This window comes from Erinaceus europaeus, chromosome 9, assembly GCF_950295315.1.
Source record: "Erinaceus europaeus chromosome 9, mEriEur2.1, whole genome shotgun sequence".
In the NCBI taxonomy this organism is placed as follows: Eukaryota; Metazoa; Chordata; class Mammalia; order Eulipotyphla; family Erinaceidae; genus Erinaceus; species Erinaceus europaeus.
Window position 1 is genome coordinate 76,026,933 of NC_080170.1, and position 25,137 is coordinate 76,052,069.

General features: G+C 37.6%; 1 protein-coding gene across 2 annotated transcripts in view; it reads right to left on the minus strand.

Moving 5' to 3' along the window:
• The window catches only part of SNX4 (sorting nexin 4), a 62,519-nt gene that overhangs the window by 12,105 nt on the left and 25,277 nt on the right, over positions 1 to 25,137 (minus strand). For both annotated transcript variants that reach the window (XM_007537013.2, XM_060198213.1), the window contains 7 exons: positions 20,892 to 20,939; positions 17,276 to 17,331; positions 11,460 to 11,532; positions 9,216 to 9,277; positions 5,986 to 6,051; positions 3,566 to 3,655; positions 1,620 to 1,719 (listed from right to left, as the gene is read on the minus strand). In XM_007537013.2, the coding sequence (XP_007537075.2) occupies positions 1,620 to 1,719; positions 3,566 to 3,655; positions 5,986 to 6,051; positions 9,216 to 9,277; positions 11,460 to 11,532; positions 17,276 to 17,331; positions 20,892 to 20,939 (495 nt within the window). The remainder of the gene's footprint in view (positions 1 to 1,619; positions 1,720 to 3,565; positions 3,656 to 5,985; positions 6,052 to 9,215; positions 9,278 to 11,459; positions 11,533 to 17,275; positions 17,332 to 20,891; positions 20,940 to 25,137) is intronic.

Sequence of the window (25,137 nt, forward strand, 5' to 3'; positions counted from 1 at the left end):
TCTCCCCCTTCTATCTCAACTTATCACTACCTAATAAATGGGTAAATAAAAATTTTTTTAGTTGTCATTTGACTTTTTAGAAAACAAAACTAATTTTTAATGTATTTTTTCCTTTATTTATTTTGGGGGGGTTTAATCGTTTATAGTCAACAGTAAAATACATTTCTCAATTTTCCACAGAACACTCTAATCCCCCACCTAGGTCCTCCTCTGCCACCATGTTCCAGGACCTGAACACTGTCCCTCACCAAAGCCCTTTACTTTGGTACAATACACTAAATCCAGTCCAAGTTCTGCTTTGTGTTTTCCGTTCTATTCTTCTTTTTTTCTTTTATATATAAAAAGGTTTTTCTATAGCTGGTGTTTTATTTATTTATTTATTTATTTATTCCCTTTTGTTGCCCTTGCTGTTTTATTGTTGTAATTATTATTGATGTCATTGTTGTTGGATAGGACAGAGAAATGGAGAGGAGGGGAAGATAGAGAGGGGTAGAGAAAGATAAGACACCTGCAGACCTGCTTTACCAGCTATGAAGTGACTACCCTGCATGTGGGGAGCTGGGGCTCAAACTGGGATCCTTACACTGATCCCTGCAATTTGCGCCAACTGCACTTAACCTGCACTACCACCCAACTCCCCTGTTCTTATTTTTCAACTTCTGTCTATGAGTATGATTATTCGATATTCATCCTTCTCTTCCTGGTTTATGTCACTTAAAATGATTCCTTCAGGGGTCTGGCAGTAGTACAGTGGGTTAAGTGTATGCGGCACAGAGCACAAGAACTGGCGGAAGGATCCTAGTTTGAGCCCCCCCCCCCCGCTCCCCACCTGCAGGGGAGCACTTCACAGGTGGTGAAGCAGGTCTGTTTCCCCCTCTATCCATTTCTGTCCTATCCAGCAGCGGCGACATCAGTGATAACGATAATAATAACCACAACAGTGGTAAGGCAACCAGGGTAACAAAAGGGGAAAAAAATGGCCTCCAAGAGCAATGGATTCATGCAGGCACGGAACCCTAGCAATAACCCTGGAGGCAAAAAAAAAAGATTCCTTCAAACTCTATCCAAAATGAGGTGAAGAAGGTGAAATCACCATTTTTAATAGCTGAACTGTATAAAGTATTAAAAAACAGTTTATAACAAAAATTTTAAAGTAAAATGAAAATTATTTTTGCCATTCTCCGCTTCAGATGAAAATATTTTTTAAAAATATTTATTTCCTTTTGTTTTACTGTTGTATTTATTGTTGTTGTTGTTATTGATGTCGTTGTTGTTGGATAAAACAGAGAGAAATGGAGAGAGGAGGAAAAGAGAAAGATAGACACCTGCAGACCTGCTTCACCACCTGTGAAGCGACTCCCCTACAGGTGGGGAGCTGGGGGGCTCGAACTGGGTTCCTTACGCCGGTCCTTGTGCTTTGTGCCACTTATGCTTACGGAAATACTATTTATGCCTTATTAAAACCAGGAAGCTGGCTCCTTCTGTAATGAAGAAAGTCTTAGTGCTATAGTGGTCTGTTTCACTAACCTACCCCCCCCAAAAAAAAAAAAAAAGCTATAGACAAACTGATTAATACAAGTTTGCTAAAAGATCAGAGACCTGCATGGTAAAACACTCACCCCAGTTGCTAGTTCTTCACATTGCTGTTTTTTTGATGCTAAGTCTTGAGCAGCCATTTCCAAGTCATACTGCATAAGCTCATGTTTCCTGCATACAGCCCTAGTTATGAAAAAAATGCTGCCATTTAATTTTTCAGGTTTCTGTTTAGTGTTTCCTTTATTATTATTATATTTTTAATTAAGGTTAAAAGGGAGGCACAGGGCCTCCCTGCTTTAGCTCCAGCCTCTAAGGGACAGTAGCAATGCAGACTCACAGTTGCTTTTGGTGAGCCTTAGGGGAGCCTTTCCTCCAGTTAGCAATTTATTTTTTGATAAAATTCAGACCAGAGGTATTACCTCAACTGGCAAACTGCTGGACTGTTACCTGTTGCTCCTGAGTAGGTATGGGCTTTCAGCCCCAAGAATCTCTCCTCAGTCCCCTCTGTCCATGAGCCACATGTGTTTGCATTCACCTGTGACTTGATAGGTTCCCAAAATATTACAAGTCTTGTCTTGTTGCATTCTCAGGTGATCTTCTTTGTTATTCTTAGTTGACCAGGGAGAGGAGAGAGATGCAGCTGCTGCTACTTTCCTATTACATTTTTTAAAGGTAGCACTGGGGAATGAACTTGGGGCCTCACATATATGTGATTACACTGAGCACGTTCCCAGGTTCAATTATTTTTATTCAATATATTAAAGGAAGGCGAGGGAGGCAGGCAGAAAAAGGACATAAGGAAAGAGACCAAAGCACCCCCTACTACCATCCACAGTGTTCCACTTGGAGCAGTGCAGGAGATTGAGCCCAGGACCTCATACATTCTTAGGTACCCTCACACTGAGTTATTTCCTATCCTTCACATCTATATTCAACACTTTTAAAGATCTGTCATGTAGTATAGAAACTAATGCTGTAATCTCAGAAGGAACTGAGTATTCTTTGGAAAGATAATACATGAAACTTATTTCTTTTTTATATAGATATGCATGCCTCAGGAGTGAGGTCTCAGTCCAGGGCCTTTGTTGTTTTTGTTTTATTCAGGGGGGGTAAAAGCACCAGTTTCTGCAGATGTGTTTCCCATGATGTGTTGGGGCTTGAACTTGGACTGTGCCCTACTTGAGGAACTCTCTCTGGTCCTGTTTATTATTGTTATTGTTATTGTTGTTAGCTGAGTTATTTCTTTTAAATATTTATTAATGGGACAAAGAAAGAGTAAGAACCAGAGCATTATTCTGGTACATGCATGCCAGGGATTTAATTCAGGATTTCATGCTTGAGAGTCCAAGGATTTTATCCATTGTACCACCTCCAGAATCACTGGCTCTATTTATTTTTATTATAAAAATTATCTATGCTTACTGTAAAAAGTAGACTCTAATACACAAAAGTTTAAAAGTCTTAAGAATCTTCCCTTTCCCAGTCCCAATATTCAGAGACAATCCATGTTAAAGAATGGTAAATAACTTTTTAGACTTTAACAAGACACTTAGATATATCCACATACTCAAAGGCAGAGGTAACTTTTAGTAATTTTTTTTTGGATCTATTATTATTTTTTAAATTTTTTTTAGTTTTTATTTAGTTTTTATTTATTTATTTCCCTTTTGCTGCCCTTGTCTTTTTATTGTAACTTTTAGTATTTTCTATGCTTATACTCTGTGATACAGAGAGATTCAGTATCTGAAGGAAATATCCATTTAAAATCATTTATTACTATTCTTTTTTAAACATTTTTATTAGTGGTTTAAGATTAACAAGATTGTAAGATAAGAGAGTTACAATACCATATAGTTCCCCACTGCCAGTGTTCTGTGCTCCATCCCCTCCATTGGAAACTTCCCTATAATTTGTTTTAAGTGGTTTAATTATGATTGACAAGATTGTGGGATAAGAGGGGTACAATTCCATACAATTTATTATTTTTATAGTAGCATATGAAGAGACTGGTGACCCGTCATATACTCACCGCAGTGCTTCTGTATAAAAAAGATACTCTTTTAACTGATCTGCATAATGTTCTTCATCTTCTAAAATATCATCAATGGAAGATGCATACCTATTCAAAAGGACATTGAACAGGTGAATTTTATACAGACATAATTATTAATGTTCTAGAAGTGCTAATCAATAATCATTTGCTACTCAATAATAACAAAAGTTACAAACAGTGGCCATAAATATATAAAAACACTAAAAGCATTTTTAAATTACCGTAATGATTTTACTAAATATTATCCAAATATTTCTTTCTTTTTTTTTTTTTTTTAAAGATTTTATTTATTTATTAATGAGAAAGATAGGAGGAGAGAGAAAGGACCAGACATCACTCTGGCACATGTTCTGCTGGGGATCGAACCCAGGACCTCATGCTTGAGAGTCCAAAGCTTTATCACTGCGCCACCTCCCAGACCACACAATCCAAATATTTCAATTAGAAGTATCTTGGGAAAAAAAAGTTCCTCCTCAGAAATAACATATTAAGTGTTGTAAAACTACAGTATTTAGGTGGGAAATAGTATACATATAGAATACAAATGAATTTCATGCAATAAAGTCCTGATACCACCATAAGCAATAGCTGAGCAGTTCTCTGGTTAAAAAAAAATTTAATTAAATTAAATAAAAAATACTATAATATCTTCTGTTCACAGATATTATAAAAGAACTATGTATAGTAGTTTAATATAATATGTGCATAAGTATTTTTGGTAGCAACTATATACAGTAAAGCCAGAAAGCAACAAAAAGGAAATTAAAGAAAATAAAGATTATATAAAATTTTAGAAGTTTTATTTTATACTAGTTCTCATATGTAAACAGTAGTTCAATTTGGATCACATATATAGGAAGCTACAATTACAGTTTTTACTAGAAAACATAGAACTCTGTTATAATCTTGGTATAAGAAAACTTGTGTGTGCTCAGCCACCATCATAAACACTGCTCCTTTGTGATTCTCAGGCTCAGATCCCAGAACTCATAGATAGCAGAGCACGTGATACCCTCAGGTCAGGTCTGTTTATTTTTATGCTAACGTTTCAATATCATTTTAACTATATAGCTTTATTGCAAATCTTGAAAACTAGGTAATACATTCCAGGTTTGCTTTTTTGAGATTGTTCTAGTTGTTTTAGGTCCACTGAGTTGCCATGTAAAGTTTAGAATCAACATATGAATTTCTATAGAAAGTCACTAAAAAGCTAGTGGAATTGGTCCCTTGAATAGTGTGCTACTTTGCCATGTGTACAGCCCAGGTTTGAGCCTGGATCCCACCACAATGAAGGAAACTTTGAAACTGCGGTCTCTTTCATGCTCTCTCAGCCTCTTCACTTTTTTGTCTCTATCTGAAAATAAAAAGTCAATAAAATTTTGATTGGAACTGAAATTCAAGAAGGGACATAATAATACTATTGAGTATTTTAGTCAACGAAGGTTATTTATTTGTTCAGGTCTTCAATGTCTCTCATCAGTGTTTTACATATAAAGGTGGTAGTGAGTAAGCCTTTCACTACTTCCTAATATTTATGGCTCTTATTTGATTTTCTTGCCTCAATTCACAGAATAGGAATTCCATTGTAATGCTGACTATATAGTAGTGGGAGCTAATCAACTTGTCTTGTTCCTGATCCTACAGAAAGATTTTTCCTTTTACTTCTAGTCTGTGAGTTTTCTGTGGTGGTGGTTTTTTTTTTTTAATCTATTTATTTATTTGCTTGCAGAACTGGGACCTGACACATGTGCAACTTATGCCCATGCCTACAAAGCTTTTACATTCAGGTAGAAAGAGATACTATACACTATCTAGCTTCTTCCAGTACCATAGCAATTTTTAAAAAATATTTATTATTTATTCCCTTTTGTTGCCCTTGTTTTATTGTTGTAGTTGTGACTGATGTCATTGTTGTTGGATAGGACAGAGAGAAATGGAGAGAGGAGGGGAAGACAGAGAGGAGGAGAGAAAGATAGACACCTGCAGACCTGCTTCACCGCCTGTGAAGCGACTCCCCTGCAGGTGGGGAGTCGGAGGCTGGAACCGGGATCCTTACGCCAGTCTTTGTGCTTTGCGCCACCTGCGCCTAACCCGCTGCGCTACTGCCCGACTCCCTACCATAGCAATTCTTAAGTGGTGCCAGGGCTCCAAGCCAAAAGGCAACATACCATAAGACATATGGCCTACCTTGTGAGCTGGCTATCTCTCTTGATACCAGCTGAAAAAAATTATTGATTTATTTGAAGAGAGAAAGACATGCATGCTCTAGCATGTGTAGTACCAGGGATCCTTGAGCTTGGGGCCTTGAGTATGCAAATTTTGCACTTAACCCACCAAGATACCTTCCTTGCCACAACTTTACCTCATGTTTTACCTTAAATTCTCCAGAAACTTACACATCCATATGATGACCAGCACTCTGTAGTCCATCACCCATTTCTTTTTCTATGGCACTCCATTCACTAGGAAGAAATAAACACTCCCAAATATTAGATATAGAATATTATTATTTCATTGGAGAAATGTTATTTCATTAAGACTTACATGTAGAATGTTATTAAATGGAGTCATTTAAAAAAATCATCTGTTTACAGTTAACGATATTTATACACCTTTCCCATATTTGGGAGCAACTCTCTTCCCTGATTCAGCTTTCTGGTCCTTCTGCCAGCCATAATATCACCTCCCCAGACAATAATTAGGATTCACCTGTATATCAGATTTCAGGCTCAGGAAAAGAAAAAAAAAAGTATAGCCACAGGCCCTTTGGAATATAACTAAAATATGCCTACTAGCTATCTACAAAATGGAGGACCCCCCAACTCTTCATCTGCACTATTTCAGCCTTTAGGTCCATGATTGGTCAAGAATTTGTTTGGCTTTGTATGTTAACTCTCTTTTCAACCACTAGGTTCCAGATGCTAACATGATGCCAACCAGACCTCCCTGGACAGACAACTCCACCAATGTGTCCTGGAGCTCTGCTTCCCCTGAGCCCTTCCCCACTAGGGAAAGAGAAAGACAGGCTGGGAGTATGGACTGACCTGTCAATACCCATGTTCAGCGGGGAAGCAAATACAGAAGCCAGACCTTCCACCTTCTGCATTTCACAATGACCTTGGGTCCATACTCCCAGAGGGTTAAAGAATAGTAAAGCTATCAGGAAGAGGATGGGATACAGATTTCTGGTGGTGGGAATTGTATGAAGTTGTACCCCTCTTATCCTATGGTTTAGTCAATGTTTCTTTTTTATAAATAAAAATTAAATTTAAAAAACTTACCTATTAACATGAGTGTGTGAAAAGAACCATATTATCACTCTGACATATGTGACTCCAGGGACTGATTCCATGATCTCATGGATCCAAACCTGGCACCCCTTGTTGTTAAAATTTCGGCGGCTCTAGCTGGCCGGGCTACCCAATGTAAAGCATACAACACACCCCACCCTGCCTGTTGTGTCCTTAACTGCTTAAATGGAAGTCTGTTACATGGGTTTTCTGTGGGGTTTTTTTGTTGTTATTTATAAAAAAAAGGAAACATTGACTAAAATCATAGGATAAGAGGGGTACAAACTCCACACAATTCCCTACCACCAGAATTCCATATCCCCTCCCCTCCCCTGATAGCTTTCCTATTCTTTAACCCTCTGGGAGTATGGACCCAAGGTCATTGTGAAATGCAGAAGGTTGAAGGTCTGGCTTCTGTAATTGCTTCTGTTACAAGGTTTTTGAAGGTGTTAAATTTTACTAGAATACAAAAGACTAAAGAAACCGATATTAGTTGTTCAGGAGACCTGGTTGATGGAGGAGAGGTTTCACTATATAAACTTTTTGTTCTTTTAAAATTTGGTTTCATATAAATGCATTACCTATGAGTTATACTTTAAAGGTAACTAAAAAGACTTAGCTTCTTCCAGTACAGTAGGTAATACATTTCTCTTATGTAAAGGTTTAGATAATTTTTTTTTCATGTGGCACTAGGACCTCATACATACTGAGAACATCATTTGGCAAATGTGGTAACAGGGATCAAACTCAGAACCTCATTCTTACAAGTCCTACCACTGTGTGCCTCTTGGGCTGTAGTATAATAAACTTCTACAATGTCATAATCTGTTATGGGACGAGGGAGGCACAAAACTTTGGTGGTGGGTGCAATGTGGAACCATATCTCTGTAATCTTATTATCCTTTAAGCTATTATTAAAACACTAATAAAACTATATTAGCTTTGGGGAGATAACATTAAAGGTTATAGAAAAGACTTTTTTGGGAGTTGGGCTGTAGCACAGCGGGTTAAGCGCAGGTGGCGCAAAGCACAAAGACCGGCATAAAGATCCCGGTTCAAACCCCGGTTCCCCACCTGCAGAGGAGTCGCTTCACAGGCGGTGAAGCAGGTCTGCAGGTGTCTATCTTTCTCTCCTCCTCTCTCCATTTCTCTCTGTCCTATCCAACAACAATAACAACTACAACAATAAAACAACAAGGGCAACAAAAGGGAATAAATAAATAAAATAAATATTAAAAAAATTAAAAAAAAAAAAGACTTTTTTGTCAGAGGCTCTACGGTACCAGGTTATATCTCCAGTACCATCATAAACCAGAGCTGTGCAGTGCTGGGGGGGGGGGTTGTTTTGTTTTTTTCTCTGCGGTATGCGTGTGCAAGCTCTCTCTCATTAAAATATAATGTTTTAAAATTATATTTAAAAATAAAGAAAAGCCACAATCAAAATAAATCACATGAAAATTCACAAAGGCTAAAAAATAATCAACATACAAATTACATACACAGATATTCAAATGTATGTTAAAATTACCCTAAAACTTAAAAACCTGTCATGTAAAACCTTCAAAATAATGAAGTAACATGAAAAAAAAAGAGGAAAATCACTTGTTCTATAAGACAATGATTTCACATAATACCTTTTTGGATATATGCCAAAAAGTAAAGGCACTGCTTACTGCTTTATTCAGAGTAATTTACTTTTCTCTGCTCAATATATTGGATTGAGGTTTGAGCCCCCACTCCTCACCTGCAGGGGAGATGCTTCACAAGAGGCGAAGAAGGTTTGCAGCTGTCTATTTTCTTCTCTCCCCCCTCTCAATTACTCTCTATCCTATCTAATAAAAAATAAAAAACTGAGAGAGAGGTTTTCCTGGAAAAAGTTTGAAAATCACTACTAAATAAGGCATTATTTTGAAAAATAAGATTATTTACTATATAGTCTCATACATGTTCAAGAATTATATTTCTCAGCTAAAATTAGGCTAATGAGAGCTAATAATTTATTTTAAAAGTATGTTATAATGCGGGAGTCGGGCTGTAGTGCAGCGGGCTAAGTGCAGGTGGCGCAAAGCACAAGGACCGGCATAAGGATCCCGGTTTGAACCCCGGCTCCCCACCTGCAGGGGAGTCGCTTCACAGTCGGTGAAGCAGGTCTGCAGGTGTCTATCTTTTTCTCCTCCTCTCTGTCTTCCCCTCCCTCTCTCCATTTCTCTCTGTCCTATCCAACAATGACAACAACAATAATAACTACAACAATAAAACAACAAGGGCAACAAAAGGGAATAAATAAAATAAATATTTAAAAAAAATTTTTAAAAAAAGTATGTTATAATGCTTACCTGAAAACTCGGCCATAATTCCCATGGACTTTATATACACCATAAAGACGATCTGCTACCCTCTGGAATAAATATGTATATTTAAAAGTGGTGTTAGGTCAAAGTTTACATATACATCACTTTTTAAAGAAAGATTTCAACTACTTTAAAAAAAATGCTTAATACAATAAACTTGGAAAATAATGGGGAGCTGCAATTTCATCATGGAAAAAACTACTGCTATCATATTTTAATTGTTTTTTTATTTTTCTATATATAAATTTTAATTATTCATCTTAAATTTCTTATATGAAGGGTGGCTAATACTTTTACCCAAAGGTTAACAATTCTCTTAGGAAAAGGCAATTTAAATAATTTTACAGAGTCAGAAATCTTTATTTTACTAACATGCTGGGTTTGATCCCCAGCAACACATGGGAACATGATGAAGAGCATCAGTGGTACACTGGTGTCTCTCCTATACGTATTATTCTCTTCCAATAAAAATACAGAATTTTAAAAATGGGCCCAGGAGGTTGCTTTGCAATACTGTGCATGTGCAACAGCCTTGATGCAGTCCCAGATTCAACCCCCGGTGCCACCATAAGATAGAGCTGAGCAGTGAGTGTTCCAATCTCTCTCTCTTTCATTAAAATAAAATCAATAAAAATTTTAAAAAAGAAAACAAGTAAATTATTCTGGGAAATCTCATGCCATCAGTATTTGAGACCTAGGTATCACAATAAAAAAAAAAGTGACGGAATCACCATTGTAGATATTTTGACAAAGTATAAGAGGATCAAACTATTTCCTATCTTTCCTTGTTCTTTTTTTTTTTTTTTAATGTTTTACTTATTTGAGACAGAAAAAAACTGAGAAGGTATGGAGGAAATAGCGAGAAAGAGACAGACTTGCAGCACTGTTTCACTGATGCCCTACCAGGTGAACTCTCTTTCCAGTCCCATAAGCCTTCCTACTCTCCCTCCCCTCCTCCCAATTGGGGTTATCACTTGAGATGTGGTGCCTTCATGACTCCACTGCCTTGTGGCCTTCCCTCCACCCCTTTCCTTTTGATACAGGTTGAAAGACAAAGAAAAGAGAAAACTGCAGCACTGTTCCACTGCTCATGAAACTTCTCCCCTGCAAGTAGAGAACCTGGAGATTTAAACCTGGGTCCTTGTGCATGGTGGCATGTGATCTTTACCAGGTGAGATACCACCTAGCCCTCAAGTCTTACTTTTCTTCCTTTTAATTTCAAGAAAGAAAGGGAAGAGAAAGAGATCACAGAATTGTTCCACCACCCGTGGAACTTCCCCTGGTGCCATGATTTCCTGGGTGGTACCAGGGCTTTAATCGGGGATTTTTAAAAAAATATTTATTTATTTATTTATTCCCTTTTTGTTACCCTTGTTGTGATTATTATTGTTGTTACTTATGTCATTGTTGTTGGATAGGACAGAGAGAAATGGAGAGAGGAGGGGAAGACAGAGAGGGGGAGAGAAAGATAGACACTTGCAGAACTGCTTCACTGCTTGTGAAGTGACACCCCTGCAGGTGGGGAGCCGGGGGGCTTGAACAGGAATCCTTAAGCTGTCCTTGTTCTTGGTGCGACATGCACTTAACCCACTGCACTACCACCCAACTCCCTCAATCTGGGATTTCATGCGTGGTAAGCTATCCAGTAAGCTATACCCCCACCATTATTTTGATTGATATTAGTACTGTCTATGACTGATTTCACAGCAAAATTGAACAGATTCTACAGGGAACATATCGCCAAAAGCAGAAAAATCAGTAGCCCTTGCACTAGACATACTTTCAGGAGTAGAATTAGTGGTCTTTATATTGCTTGAAATTATCCAGGGTTATCAAACTAGTATTTCCAAACCAATATCTTCTAGGATGCTAATTAATTATTTTGTGAGAGCAATACAAAGTGTTAAAGATTGTTTGCTTAATATTTTGTTTTATTTATTTTATAAAAGACACAGACATCACAAAATCATAAGGATACTAATATGCCTAAAATCCCACAAATTGTACAAAACAGAAAATAATTATTTTGACAAGTTGTCAAGTTACAAAGAAAACAGTAAGTTAAAATTATTCATGTTGTTTATGCCGCAAGAATTGAGGAGAAATACACCAAGTTTGAATGTAAAAATTAGCTATTAATCATAACATATTTGTCTATTATCTAAAAATATGAAAAATAAGAAGCATTTCCTAATAAGAATGTATCAAAAGCTCTTGAGAACCACTTACAGCTCTAACCCGAAGAAGATGCGAGATGATGGACTGCAGTTCATCACTATAATGTTTAAGATCAGTAAATCTCCTGAAATAAGAAAAACAAAGTTTTTTTTTCCTTGAAAAACATGTCAAAAGCTGAAAGACAAACAAGTAGTCCCTGAGAATGAAACTGATTTTATTTAACTATATGTTGGCCTTGGACATTCACACAGTACAATAAAAATTTCTAAAATAAAACAATCACATTTTCTCCTTTCATAATTTGTAATGTAGGACTGGGATAAAGATAAAATCTGCTGGCACAAAAATTACTTAAACAAGCCAGTTTAATAGCTCACATACTGCTTTGGTATGTGTGTGACCCAGATTCAAGCTCAGCCCCCACTGCTTTAAAGAATGGTCTATGAAATAGCTCACCTGGCTAGTGTACTGCTTTGCTATGTGTAAAACTAAGCTTCAAACTTGTCCCTCACCATATTGAAGGAAGCTTTGGTACTGTGATCTTTCTCACTTTCTTTCTCTCTCTAACTCTATCTTAAAAAAAAAAAAAAAGAATGGTAGGAAGGGAGAGGGAGGAAAGGAAGAAAAAAAGCAAGAGAGAAAAATAGGGCAGAGAAAAGGGGAATCTTGATTCCTCTACTCTTTTTTAAAAAAATATTTATTAACATAAAAGAGGGGAGAATATATATACATCTACATACATACGTGAGGATCAAATTAGGAACCTCAGGCATATAAGTCCATGCTCTATCAATTAAGCCATCTTTCCAGGTGATATATATTACTTGAAAACAAAATACAGGATATAAAACACACGGTGCTAAATACCTACTTTACAGTGTAGCCATAAATTCATGCTTCTTAATCTCAATCCTAATGATACTCAATAATTTTGTTTCCCAAATCTAGTAAGAGTCATTCTCCATAAGGACTTGAAACTTTTGATGGCACTCCCTAATCAAGCCCATGTGCCAGAATGATACTCTGTTTTTTTGTATATATATTCTCCTTCTCCCTCTCTCATGCTAATTCTCTATAGCATGAATATCAAATAAAATTTAGCAATCTAGAAAAATAAGGTGAGAAAAGGGAAGACAAACATCCATAGACAATAAAAAATACCCCCTGGTGTACTGCTGTTATTACACCAAAGTAAAAAACTCTGGGGTAGGTGTGTGGGGGGGAGAACAGGATGGCAGAGGACCTAGTGGGGGTTGTATTGTTGTGTGGAAAATTGAGAAATGTTATGCATGTACAAACTATTGTATTTATGATCAACTGTAAACCATTAATCACCCAATAAAGAAATAAAAATATGTGGTCCAGGAGGTGGCACAGTGTATAAAGCATTGGACTCTTAAGCATGAGGTTCTGAGTTCAATCTCCAGCAGCACATGTACCAGAGTGATGTCTGATTCTTTCTCTCTCCTCCTATCTTTCTCATAAGTAAATAAATAAAATACCAAAATAAAATAAAAAAGAAATGCAAATAAAGGCAACAATGAGATACAAAAAAATTCCCCCCCAATTTATGTACATCTAATATTTGATAAGGGGGCACAAAAATATTCAACAGGGAAAGGAGTTTCTTCAACAAATGGTGTTGGGAAAAGGCTTAAAACATGCAGAATGAAAATGGACCACTATATCTCACCACATAAAAAAGTAAACTCCAAATCAATCAGATCTGGACATTAGGCCAGAAGCTATCAAATATTCAGAGCAACACATTAGGAGAACTCTTTGATCTAAGCTTTAAAAGCATCTTCAATAATTCAAGTTTAATCACAAGGAAAGCAAAATAAAAATTACATAAATAGGATATAAAACTGAAAAGCTATTTTGCATGGCAAAAGGAACCACAACCACACATGAAATCCTTACAGAATGGGAGGTCTTTACATGCCATCTATCAGAGAAAGGGCTAATAACCGAAGTACACAAAAAGATCTCAAAACCAACCAACTAACCAGGCAAATATGACTCCACCCCAAAGTGGGGAGAGGATATGAACCAAAAAAAAGGTATATATGTATACCAAAAAGGTATATATGTATAAGATATAATGAAAAACAAAGAAGAGATCCAAAGTGCCAACAGATATATGGGGGGGGAGCTTAAAGTTACTGATTATCAGATAAATGCAAATAAAGACAATAAGATAATAAGATACAAATAATAAGATACTTCATTCCTGTGAGACTGTCATACATTAGAAAGGACAGTAACAACAATGTTGGAGAAGTTGTGGATATAAAGAAACCCTACTACTACACTGCTGGCAGGAATGCAAAGTAGTCCAACCCCAGTGGAGAGCAATCTGGAGAATTCTCAGAATTATAGAAATAGATCTATCCTAAGTCCTGGTAATTCTGCTGCGGATATATCTCAGCAATCATCATCTGTGTACATCTATGTTCACAGCAACACAATTTATAATAACCTAAACTGGGAAACATCCTCAGATGCCCAACAACAGATAAGTAGCTAAAGAAGTTGTGATAAATATCTACAATGGACTACTACTACTCAGCTGTTAAAAGTGATGAAGTCATCTCCTTTGTCTCATGTTGGATGGTATTTGAAGGAATTAAGTAAAATAAGCCAAAAAGAAAAGGATGACTACCAGATCTCACTCATGAGAGAAACTTAAGAAACAAGGACAGAAGGGGAAAACACAAAGCAAAACTTAGACTAGTTTTGGTGTATTACACCAACGCAAAGGACTCTGGGGAGGAAGAGGGAGGAGGATTGGGTTCAGGTGCATGATGGTGGAAAAGGACCTAAGTTAAGAATGAGAGTGTTGTGGGGTTCAGGAGATGGCACAGTGGGTAAAGCATTGACACCTTACTCCTCACATTTTACTCTCTACATCACCTCCCGTGCCATACTTTTTTTTAAGATTTACTTTCACAGATGATTTCATTGCAGCAGAAATACTTGCTGAATACAATGATGAATGCAAGTCATTTTGTCTTTGTTAAACCCATATGATATACCAAACCAAGAGTAATAATGTAAACTATGAAAGTTGAATGATAATGGCAAGTCAAAGTAGTTTCACACCAACAATAACTACAACAATTAAAAAAAAAAAGTAGTTTCATCAACTTTAATAAATATACAAACAAAAAACCCCACCAATATGGTGAGGGATGTTGACAGTAGGGGTGAGGAGAGATAAATCTCTGAACTTTTACTCAATTTTGCTTTGAACCTAAAAGCTAATCTGAAAATAAAGTCTATTAAAATAAAACTCAAAGCTCCCGGCTCACCACCTGCAGGGGAGTTGCTTCACAGGTGGTGAAGCAGGTCCGCAGGTGTCTACCATTCTCTCCCCTGTCTTCCACTCCTCTCTCCATTTCTCTGTCCTAACAATGACGACATCAATAACAACAATAACTACAACAATAAAAAAAAAAAACGAGGGCAACAAAAAGGGGAAATAATAAAACTCAAGTTTCTCTCATAATATCATTTTTTTAATATTTATTTTCCCTTTTATTGCCCTTGTTGTTTAACATTGTTATGGTTATTATTGTTGTTATTGATGTTGCTGTTATTGGGGTAGGACAGAGAGAAATGGAGAAAGGAGGGGAAGACAGAGAGGGGGAGAGAAAGATAGACACCTGCAGACCTGCTTCACCGCCTGTGAAGTGACTCCCCTGCAGGTGGAGAGCCGGGGACTCGAACCAGGATCCCTAAGTTGGTCCTTGTGCTTTGTACCACATGCGCTTAACCCGCTGCGCCACCGCCCGACTCCCTCATAATTTCTTAATGACTAAAACTTAAAAATATTTATTTTTAAAGGCCAGGGGGTGGTTCATCCAGCAGAGTACACATTTTACCACACATGAGGGTTTGAACTCCAGGCCACTACATAGAAGCACCATGCAAAGAGGAAAGTTTATGAACAGCAGAGCATTGCTATGGTATTATCTCCTTCACTCTCCATCTTTCACCTTATTTGGAAAACAGTCTGACAGGAGCAGTGGAACTGTATAGGGTACAAGCTCCAGCAAAGTTCTAGTAGCTTAAAAGGTTATATTGAGGGCTGGGGAGATAGCATCATATGATTATGTAAAGCACCTGGTTAAGAACTCACATTACAGTGCGCAAGGACCCAGGTTCAAGCCCCTGGTCCCCACCTGCAGCAGGAAAGCTTCACAAGTGGTGGAGCAGGGATGCAGGTGTCTATCTCTCATCCTCTCTATCTCCCCTTCCGCTCTGAATTTCTCTCAGTCTCTATCCAATAATACAGAAATAAAATATAAAAAATATTTTTAAAAAATGGTTATGTAAAAAAAAAATTCATGTTTGAGACTCAAGTCTAAGGTTCAATCCCAGTACCATCAAAAGAACTCAGAAGAGAGCAGTGTACTGGAAAAAAAAGAAAAAGAAAAAAAAGGCATATGTGTATAAGATATATATATATATCAAATTGTCATTCACTTTTATTTTAAATCGTTTTTAAATATTTATTTTCCCTTTTGTTGCCTTTTTTATTGTTGTTGTAGTTATTATTGTAGTTACTGATGTCGCCATCGTTGGCTAGGACAGAGAAGAATGGAGAGAGGAGGGGGAGACCGAGAGGGGGAGAGAAAGATAGAGACCTGCAGACCTGCTTCACTGCCTGTGAAGAGACTCCCCTGCAGGTGGGGAGCTAGGGGGCTCGAACCGGGATCCTTAAGCCAGTCTTTGTACTTCAAGCCATGTACACTTAACCCACTGCGATACTGCCTGATTCCGTCATTCACTTTATTTTAAAGTTCCATATCTTTTTAATTTATTTATTTGCCACCCGGGTATCTCAAATCCACCACTTCTAGTGGTGATTTTTTTCCCTTGTTTTTTATTTGATAGGACAGAGAAATTGAGATGGGAAGGGAAGACAGGGAGACAGAAACAAAGATATTTGTAGCTGCTTCATCCTTCACTGCTGATGAAACATTCTCCCTGAAGGTGAGGACTGAGAGCTTAAAAACCCTGATCCCTGCACATGGTAATATGTGTGCTCAACCTAATGTGCCATGGCCCATTCCCTCTATCAAATTTTCTTGGTATACAAAGGAGAGAGCATATGTTAAACTAAGTATAATGTATACTTTTATCTTAAACTTTGATTATATTTGATAAGTAAAATCATAATACAAAAAATTATTTATGAGCAGTTCAAGAGGTGGCCTAGTGGATAAGGAAGGCACTGTATTCTTAAGTATGATGTTCTGAGTTCTATCACTCGCAGCACATGAACCATAGTGATGTTCTGGTTCTCTTTTCTCTCTTTTCCAATCTCTTTTACTAATAAATAAAATCTTCAAAAGAAATCATCATATATTTTCTCATTTTTATTTCTTTTGTTTTTGAAGGTTTATTTATTTATTGATTTGATGAGAAATTGAGAAGGAAAGGGAGAGAAAAAGAGAGACACCTGCAGCCCTGCTTCACTGCTCATGAAGCTTTCCCCCTTGCAAGTAGGGACTGAGGCTTGAACCTGGGTTCTTGTGCATGGAAATGTGTGCACTAAGCTGAGTGTTCCACCACCCAGTCCCTTCTATTTTTCTGATACCTTCAAAAGAACTTAAACCCTTATTATGGAAAAAGTAGTGATTGAGTTTTCTAAAACTTCAGTTAGTTAACACCCTACGATCCAATTAAGTCACCAAATTTGAAAGTCAGTTTCAGATTACAAAATGTTTTTACTAGATGGGAATTACTATTCAAAATATCTAGCAAATAGAGTGCATACATTCAGAAATGAAAAATCAAATAGACTAAAATGCACCATTCAAAACAACATTATAACTGTTATTAAAACAAAACCTTACTTATCTGGGTTTTTCACTCTGAATGTTGCATTAAGCGCTTTTAACCTGGAGTCTGCCTGGAAAAAATAATTTGTTCACTTAATACAATTACATTTCATAGTATAAATCCAAACAGTTTTACTTTCCCTTAGAAATAAGATGTTCAAATACAGGTTTCTTCTTAACATTTATTTTACATGGTGGTACAGAGGATAGAACCTGGAACATTGAAGCCTCAGGCATGAGTCTCTGCAAAACCATCAGGCTAGCTATCTACCCCTGCCCCTTTTTTCTTTCTTTTTTTTTTTTTTTGCCTCCAGGGTTATTTCTGGGGCTCAGTGCCTGCACCATGAGTCCACTGCTCCTGGAGGCCATTTTTTCCCCTTTTGTTGCCCTTGTTGTTGTAGCCTTGTTGTGGTTATTATTGTCATTGCTGTCATTGTTGTTGGATAGGACAGAAAGAAATGGAGAGAGGAGGGGGAGACAGAGAAGGGGAAAGACAAGACACCTGCAGACCTGCTTCACCGCCTGTGAAGCGACTCCCCTACAGGTGGGGTGCCGAGGGCTCGAACCAGGATTCTTCCACCTGTCCTTGTGGGCACTCAACCCGCTGCACTACCGCTGTACCCCCGCCCTTTTAGCATTTATGACAAACACATTAAACATATCTAGGAAACAGGTTAGTAATTGTTCTAAACACTACAAAAATGTTGCAGATTAAACTGAACACATAGCATTCAATAATACCAAAGTAAAATAACTAATAAAAGCAAATTAAAATAACTACAAACACCAACACATTAAAAGATACAAACACCAACACACTAAAAGATATATATAGCAAGTTATGTAATAAGTAAGTCTGTTGTTATAACTTGCTACTATAACTTAGGTTGTATAAAGAAAATAGTTTACTTTCTCTGTAAATGAAGAATAACAATGCTCTCTATATATACATATTAAATAAATGTAATGCTCTGTGCACTACTGAGCATAGTTCTTTTTGGAATTCAAACCAGATATACTAGAATTTCTCTTTCATGTCAGTAATTTAGAAAACAATACAAAAATATTTACTAAGGTAATACTCTACAGAGGTTAAAACAAACTAGGTAACATGATAAATATTCTATCTAGCAGGCATAAAATGTTGAAAGACAACACAATTTTAAAATTATCTTTCGTTATTTCTAACTAATTGTTACAGAAAGAGGGACAGAGTAGGAACATTCCAAGCTGCCCTTATTTCAGAACCCATCTTTCTCAGGTGGAGACAGAGCATGTTGTCCAGCCTCCCTTCAGAGGATGGAACATTTCTCTACCGTTGTTGATCCACGTTGAGGGCAAGGTCCTATGGGGGCCCACAAAGGGGTCTATTGTGTTGTTCCTGATAGAGATGGCTGGTAACAATGGAGAGAGGGATTTATTTGAGGTCTAGGCCCATCATATCTGTTTGGGAATCCCCAACAAGGGCCCCAACTGATGGAGGGGCCTGATAGTGACTAAAGAGTCATCATTAAAGTATGCTAGTCTCTTGCCCTTATTCGGCTTTTATAGTCCTTCCTTTGATAAGGGTAGCTTTGTAGTGAGTGAGGGAAGTGTAAGCAGGTGCAGAGATTATCTAAGTCTAAGTAGAAATGATTTCATTAGGAACTTTATGGTGTCTTTTTAGGTCTTTCTACTTGCTTGCTGCATATATTGACTCACTGCAAACTATCGTGCACTTTTGCTTACAGGTATATATTTTGCCCTAATTTATACATACATGTGAACATGAGCTCATATCTACAGGAATGCAGAGGTCATATAGGCTCCTAAACTGAATATGGGCCCCAGGTCAGATCAAATCGATGGGGTTTACAGTCAACCATATTTATATACCTTTCCCATATTTGGGAGCTACTCTCTCCCCTGATCCAGTTTTCTGGTCCTTTTTCCAGCCATGACATCATCTCCCCAGACAGTAACTCAGAAAAAAAAAAAAAAATACGAGTATAGTTATAGGCCCTTTAGAATATAACTAAAATAGGCCTACTAACTATCTACAAAACGGAGATCCCCAAATCTTCATCTGCACTATTCGAGCCTTTAGGTTCATGATTAGTCAACAATGTGTTTGGCTTTATATGTTAATTCTTTTTTCAGCCACCAGGTTCCATATGTTACCATAATGCCAACCAGACTTCCCCGGGCAGATGACCCACCAATGTGTCCTGGAGTCCTGCTTCCCCAGCGCTCTGCCACACTAGGGAAAGAGAAAGACAGGCTGGGAGTATGGATTGACCTGTCAATACCCATGTTCAGCAAGGAAGCAATTACAGAAGTCAGATCTTCCATCTTCTGCATCCCATAATAATCCTGGGTCCATACTCCCAGAGGGTTAAAGAACAGGAAAGCTATCGGGGGAGGGGATGGATATACAGAGCTGGTGGTGGGAATTGTACCCCTCTTATCCTATGGATTGAGTCAATCGTCACAAATTTTTAATTTTCTATTTGTAAAGACATCATTAAAACAATTGTGTTGTATGTATGTGTATATAAAAGATTTATTTCATGGGGAGGGGCGAGCCAGAGCAAAGTTTGAGACTATTTGATACCCAAAATTGACCTCTAGGCCTCATGTATGCAAATCCTTCCTGTACTCTACTGCTATTTAATTAACTTTTAACATATCACAGACTCATTCTCAGAAAAAAAAAGCAACTATTAAATTATAAATAATTTGAGATATTTCAAATCTATCTCTAAATCAAATCCAGTGTTCTCATTGCAATAATGAATTATAGCCAAGGTAATTCTAATTTTTTATGTTATCTGTCAATAAAGTATTTATAAATATGAAGTCTATAACAGTTAAAATATTCAGTTATATTTCCTATGCAGAAAAAATTCTCTTCGCAACATTTTTGTGTTAAATCTTCACATATCAATATGTTAATACATAGTTCTGGTATTTTAAAAGTTACTCTATGGAACCAGATGGTACCACACCTAGTTGAGCAAATACAAAACAGTGTGAAAGGACCCCAAACTCCTGGTCCCCACCAGCAGGGGGGAAGCTTCACAAGTGGTAAAACAGTGCTAGGGGCAGTCTCTCTGTCTCCCTTTGTATCTTTCCATTCCTTTCTGATTTCTCAGTCCTAACAAATAAAAGAAAGAAAACAAACAGGCCAGCAAGAGTGGTAGATTCATCATACTAACATTGAGTGTCAGTAGTAACTCTGGTGGCAATTAATAGTAAGAATCATTATCACCATCATCATCTTAATAGTAAAACTAAAATCACACCAATCAATAGGAAATTGCAGTCTTGTGAACTAACATTCCCTTTAAAAAAAAAAAATACAGGCTAGGGTAGATAACATAATGGTTATGGAAAAATACTCTCATGCCTGAGGCTCTGAAGTCCCAGGTTCAATCACCCACACCACCATAGTTGAGCAGTGCTCTGATAAAAATGATAATAAGTAAAATATACTTAAATTACAATGTTTCTTTAAAAACTCTACTACTAACATTACATACAAAGCTGATTTCTAACCTTTCTTTATTCAATAAATACTAAGTATCCACTAAATGTACAGCATTGTGCTAAGAATTGCAAAAGAACAAATTATTTCACTAAATATTCTTACCTTCAGCTGAAATCCAGTTTCATTCACTGTTTCTTTCCAGTTACCTTCCTAAAATTAAAGTTAATGTTAGAAAACATCACAATATAAAACAAACTGTAAGTGATATTCCACATTAAATAGCTATTGTCCACTATTCTCTCAGGAAAGATAGACAAAAGATTACAAAAAGGAAAACTCTTTATTAAAAAATTAAATACACTTGTGGCACTATATTGTTTTGTCAATATTTCCATTTTATAAATATATTTTTAAAAAATTAGATACACAAGAGACTACAAAAAAACCTACAGAATTTTATAGATCTGCGTTTTAAAAGTAACTAAAGATTATTGTATTTACTGTTTAATGTAAAACATTAATTCCCCAATAAATAAAAAAAAAGAAAAAATAACTAAAGACTAATTGCTATTGAAGTGCTACCAAAGTGTCATTTTTAGTATCCTTAAGCATAAATATTAGTTAAAGAAATATAATCCAGGGAATCAGGTGGTAGCACAGCGGGTTAAGCGCACGTGGCACAAAGAGCAATGACCAGCTTAAGAATCCCGGTTCGAGCCCCCGGCTCCCCATCTGCAGGGGATTTGCTTCACAAGCGGTGAAGCAGGTCTACATTTGTTTATCTTTCTCTCCCCCTGTCTTCCCCTCGTCTCTCCATTTTTCTCTGTCCTATCCAACGACGACAACATCAACAACAACAACAACTACGACAATAAAACAAGGGCAACAAAAGGGAATAAATATTTTTAAAAAAGGAAATATAATCTAGCAGTTTCAGAGGTGGGACAATAAAGCACTTAAGTGTTTTGTTTGTTGTTGTTGTTTTTTTGGCCTCCAGGGTTATCGTTGGGGCTTAGTACCTGCACTATAAATCCATTACTCCTGGCAGCCATCTTTTTTTCCCCCATTACTATTATTGTGAAGTAACCCACCACTTTTCTCTCACCCTCTCTATCTTCCCCTCCTCTCTCAATTTCTCTCTTCTCTACCCAACAATAGCAATGGCTACAATAAATAACAATAACAAGAGTAACAAAAAAGGGAAAAATGGATTCCATTAGCAGTGGATTCATAGTGCAGGAATCAAGCCCCAGCGATAAACATGAAGGTAATAATAAAAACAACAATAAGCTGGGGTCCAGGTGGCAACGCACCTGGTTAAACATGAAGTTACCATGTAAAAGTGAAAGTTACCATGCACAAGTAAAAGTTACCATGCATGAGTGTTGGGAATATGTGATTCATTATGACTATTAATTGTTAAAACCAATAAACTAAGAGAAAGGCAGGACCATATGGGCGGAATTAGCAGACAATTTTAGCATTAGTATAAAACATAACACAAGATAGACTCCCCATCCTTCTGTTACTAACTTATTTTACTTAACATGATTTCGTTGGCTCCAACCAAAATGGGCTGAAAACGGTTAAGCCACCATTTTTAATAGCTGAGTAGTATTCCATTGTGTATATAGACTACAACTTGTTCAAGCACTCATCTGTTGCTGGACACCTGGGTTGCTCCCAGGTTTTGGCTATTACAAATTGTGCTGCTATGAACATAGGTATACACAATCTATTTGGATGGCTATATTGGGTTCCTTAGGATATATCCCCTGGACAGGAAGTGCAGGATCATAGGGTAGGTCAATTTCCAGCCTTCTGAGAGTTCTCCAGACTGCACTCCACAGAGATTGTACCAATTTACATTCCCACCAGCAGTGTAGGAGGGTTCCTTTGACCCCACAACCTCTCCAACATTTGTTGCTGCTATCTTTTCAGATGTATGACATTCTCACAGGAGTGAAGTTGTATCTCAGTGTTGTCTTTATTTGCATTTCTCTGACAATCAAAGACTTGGAGCATTTTTTCATGTGTTTCTCAGCCTTTTGGATCTCTTCAGTGGTGAGTATTCTGTCCATGTCCTTTGCCTATATCCCTTTCATTCCTTGCTCATGCTTGATTGCTATGGCAAGAACTTCCAACACTATGTTGAATAATAATAGTGATGGTGGGGGAGTCGGGCTGTAGCGCAGCGGGTTAAGCGCAGGTGGCACAAAGCACAAGGACCGGCATAAGGATCCCGGTTCGAACCCCAGCTCCCCATCTGCAGGTGAGCCGCTTCACAGGCGGTGAAGCAGGTCTGCAGGTGTCCATCTTTCTCTCCTCCTCTCTGTCTTCCCCTCCCTCTCTCCATTTCTCTCTGTCTTATCCAACAACGACAACAACAATAATAACTACAACAATAAAACAACAAGGGCAACAAAAGGGAATAAATAAAATAAATATTAAAATAATAATAATAATAGTGATGGTGGGCAGCCCTATCTAGTACCTGATCTGAGTGGAAATGCTTCCAGTTTTTCACCACTGAGTATGATGTTGGCTGTAGGTTTGCTATATATATAGACTCCACTATCTTGAGGAATTTTTCATCTATTCCAATTTTTTGTAGTGTTTTGTTAATAGAGGGATGTTGTTTTTTTTTAAAGGATTTCTCTGCATCTGTTGATATAACCATGTGGATTTTGGTCTTGCTTTTATTGATATGGTGGATCACGTTGATTGATTTCTGTATATTAAACCAACCTTGCATGCCGGGGATAAACCCCACTTGGTCATGATGAACAATCTTTTTAATATACTGCTGTACCCCGTTGACTAGAATTCTGTTCAATATTTTCGCATCTGTGTTCATCAGAGATATTGGTCTGTAGTTTTCTTTTTTGGTTGTGTCCCTGTCTGCTTTTGGTATCAGGGTGATGTTGGCTTCATAGAAGCTGGCAGGGAATATTCCAGTGTATTCAATCTTCTGGAAAACTTTTAAAAGTAAAGGTATTAGTCCTTCTTTGAAGGTTTTGTAGAATTCATTTGTTGCTGGGAAATTGTGCCAATGCAGTCACATCTGCCATGTTGTCCCCTCAGGCTACTGCTAGTTCCCGCGAGTCCCACGAGAGTTGGGACATTCTCGGAGTGCCTGTTCAGCCATGTTGTGCCCTCAGGGCATTGTCTATATCCCCGCGATATTTGGAGTGCTTTGGTTACTCCTCCCCCCTCCCATTCTCACGAGAGTTATTATCCTATCCTGGAGTGCTATGGTTACTCCTCCCCCTTCCCATTCTCGCGAAAGCTGCTCCTATAAAAGCCTTTCTTCTTCCGCACCTTGCTCTCTTGCCAGCACTTCACTCCGGTGCTCAGACGCAGGAAAGGTTACTGTGTGAGGCGGCCATTTTCGCTACCTCCACGTGACCCAACCTGCTTCTCTAGCAAACAACTTTGAGGTGCCAGCGCAAATAAAGATTTGTGTTTCCTCTTTGCTCCGGACCCCTCCTCTCTCTCTTCTCCGCGGCCCGTGCACAACAATTTGTAAAACCATCTGGTCCAGGACTTTTATTTTGGGGAAGATTTTTGATAACTGTTTCAGTTTCATTAGCTGTGATAGGCCCTTTCATGTTATCTACTTCCTCTTTACTTAGTTTTGGAAGTTCATAGGTATCTAGGAAATAGTCCATTTCTTCCAGGTTCTCTAGCATGGTGGCATATAGTTGTTCATAGAAGCCTTGCATGATATGTTGAATTTCTGCAGTATCTGTTGTGATATCTCCTCTTTCATTTATGATCTGATTTATTTGGGTCTTCTTTTTTTGTTGTTGAGTCTGGCTAAAGGCACAGGCGCCGCCGTGCGAGCTGCTTGACACAGTACCAACTTCACAGTACCAACTTCACAGTACCAAGTTCAGCACAGCTGGACTCTCCAGGCCAAACTGAAACCATCTTTCCTTTTGCTATGTATAGGGCTTGGGATTAAGCTCTGTGTGGTCTTAATTAATAGTCTTTGCCTATGGCCAGGTTCAGAGTCTGATCAGTAAAAAAATAATGACAAAACCTGCACTGGACTCTGTAAGACTGATCATAATGAAACAAACAATATCAGTAATGCAGAATTTTTTAGGAGACTCCTAGAGGAAGAATTGTTTCCCCTTTTATCTACACCACTTTCTTTAGTATTCCCCCTAAAATACAGAGAAAGATTGGTGCTTCCCACAGTGGAGAGGCCACCTTACAGAGCATAATTAATCAATGGAAAGTTATGGCACCCGCCTAGATACAATGGGCCTTTTAATCTAGCACCCAACACTATGCTTCCACTTCCTTACACAGGATTAGTACATGAGAACCTAGGTCACATAGTGAGCATACAAAAAAGATGGATTAACTTTATGGAGAGGCTGGCGAGGTCTTTTTATAT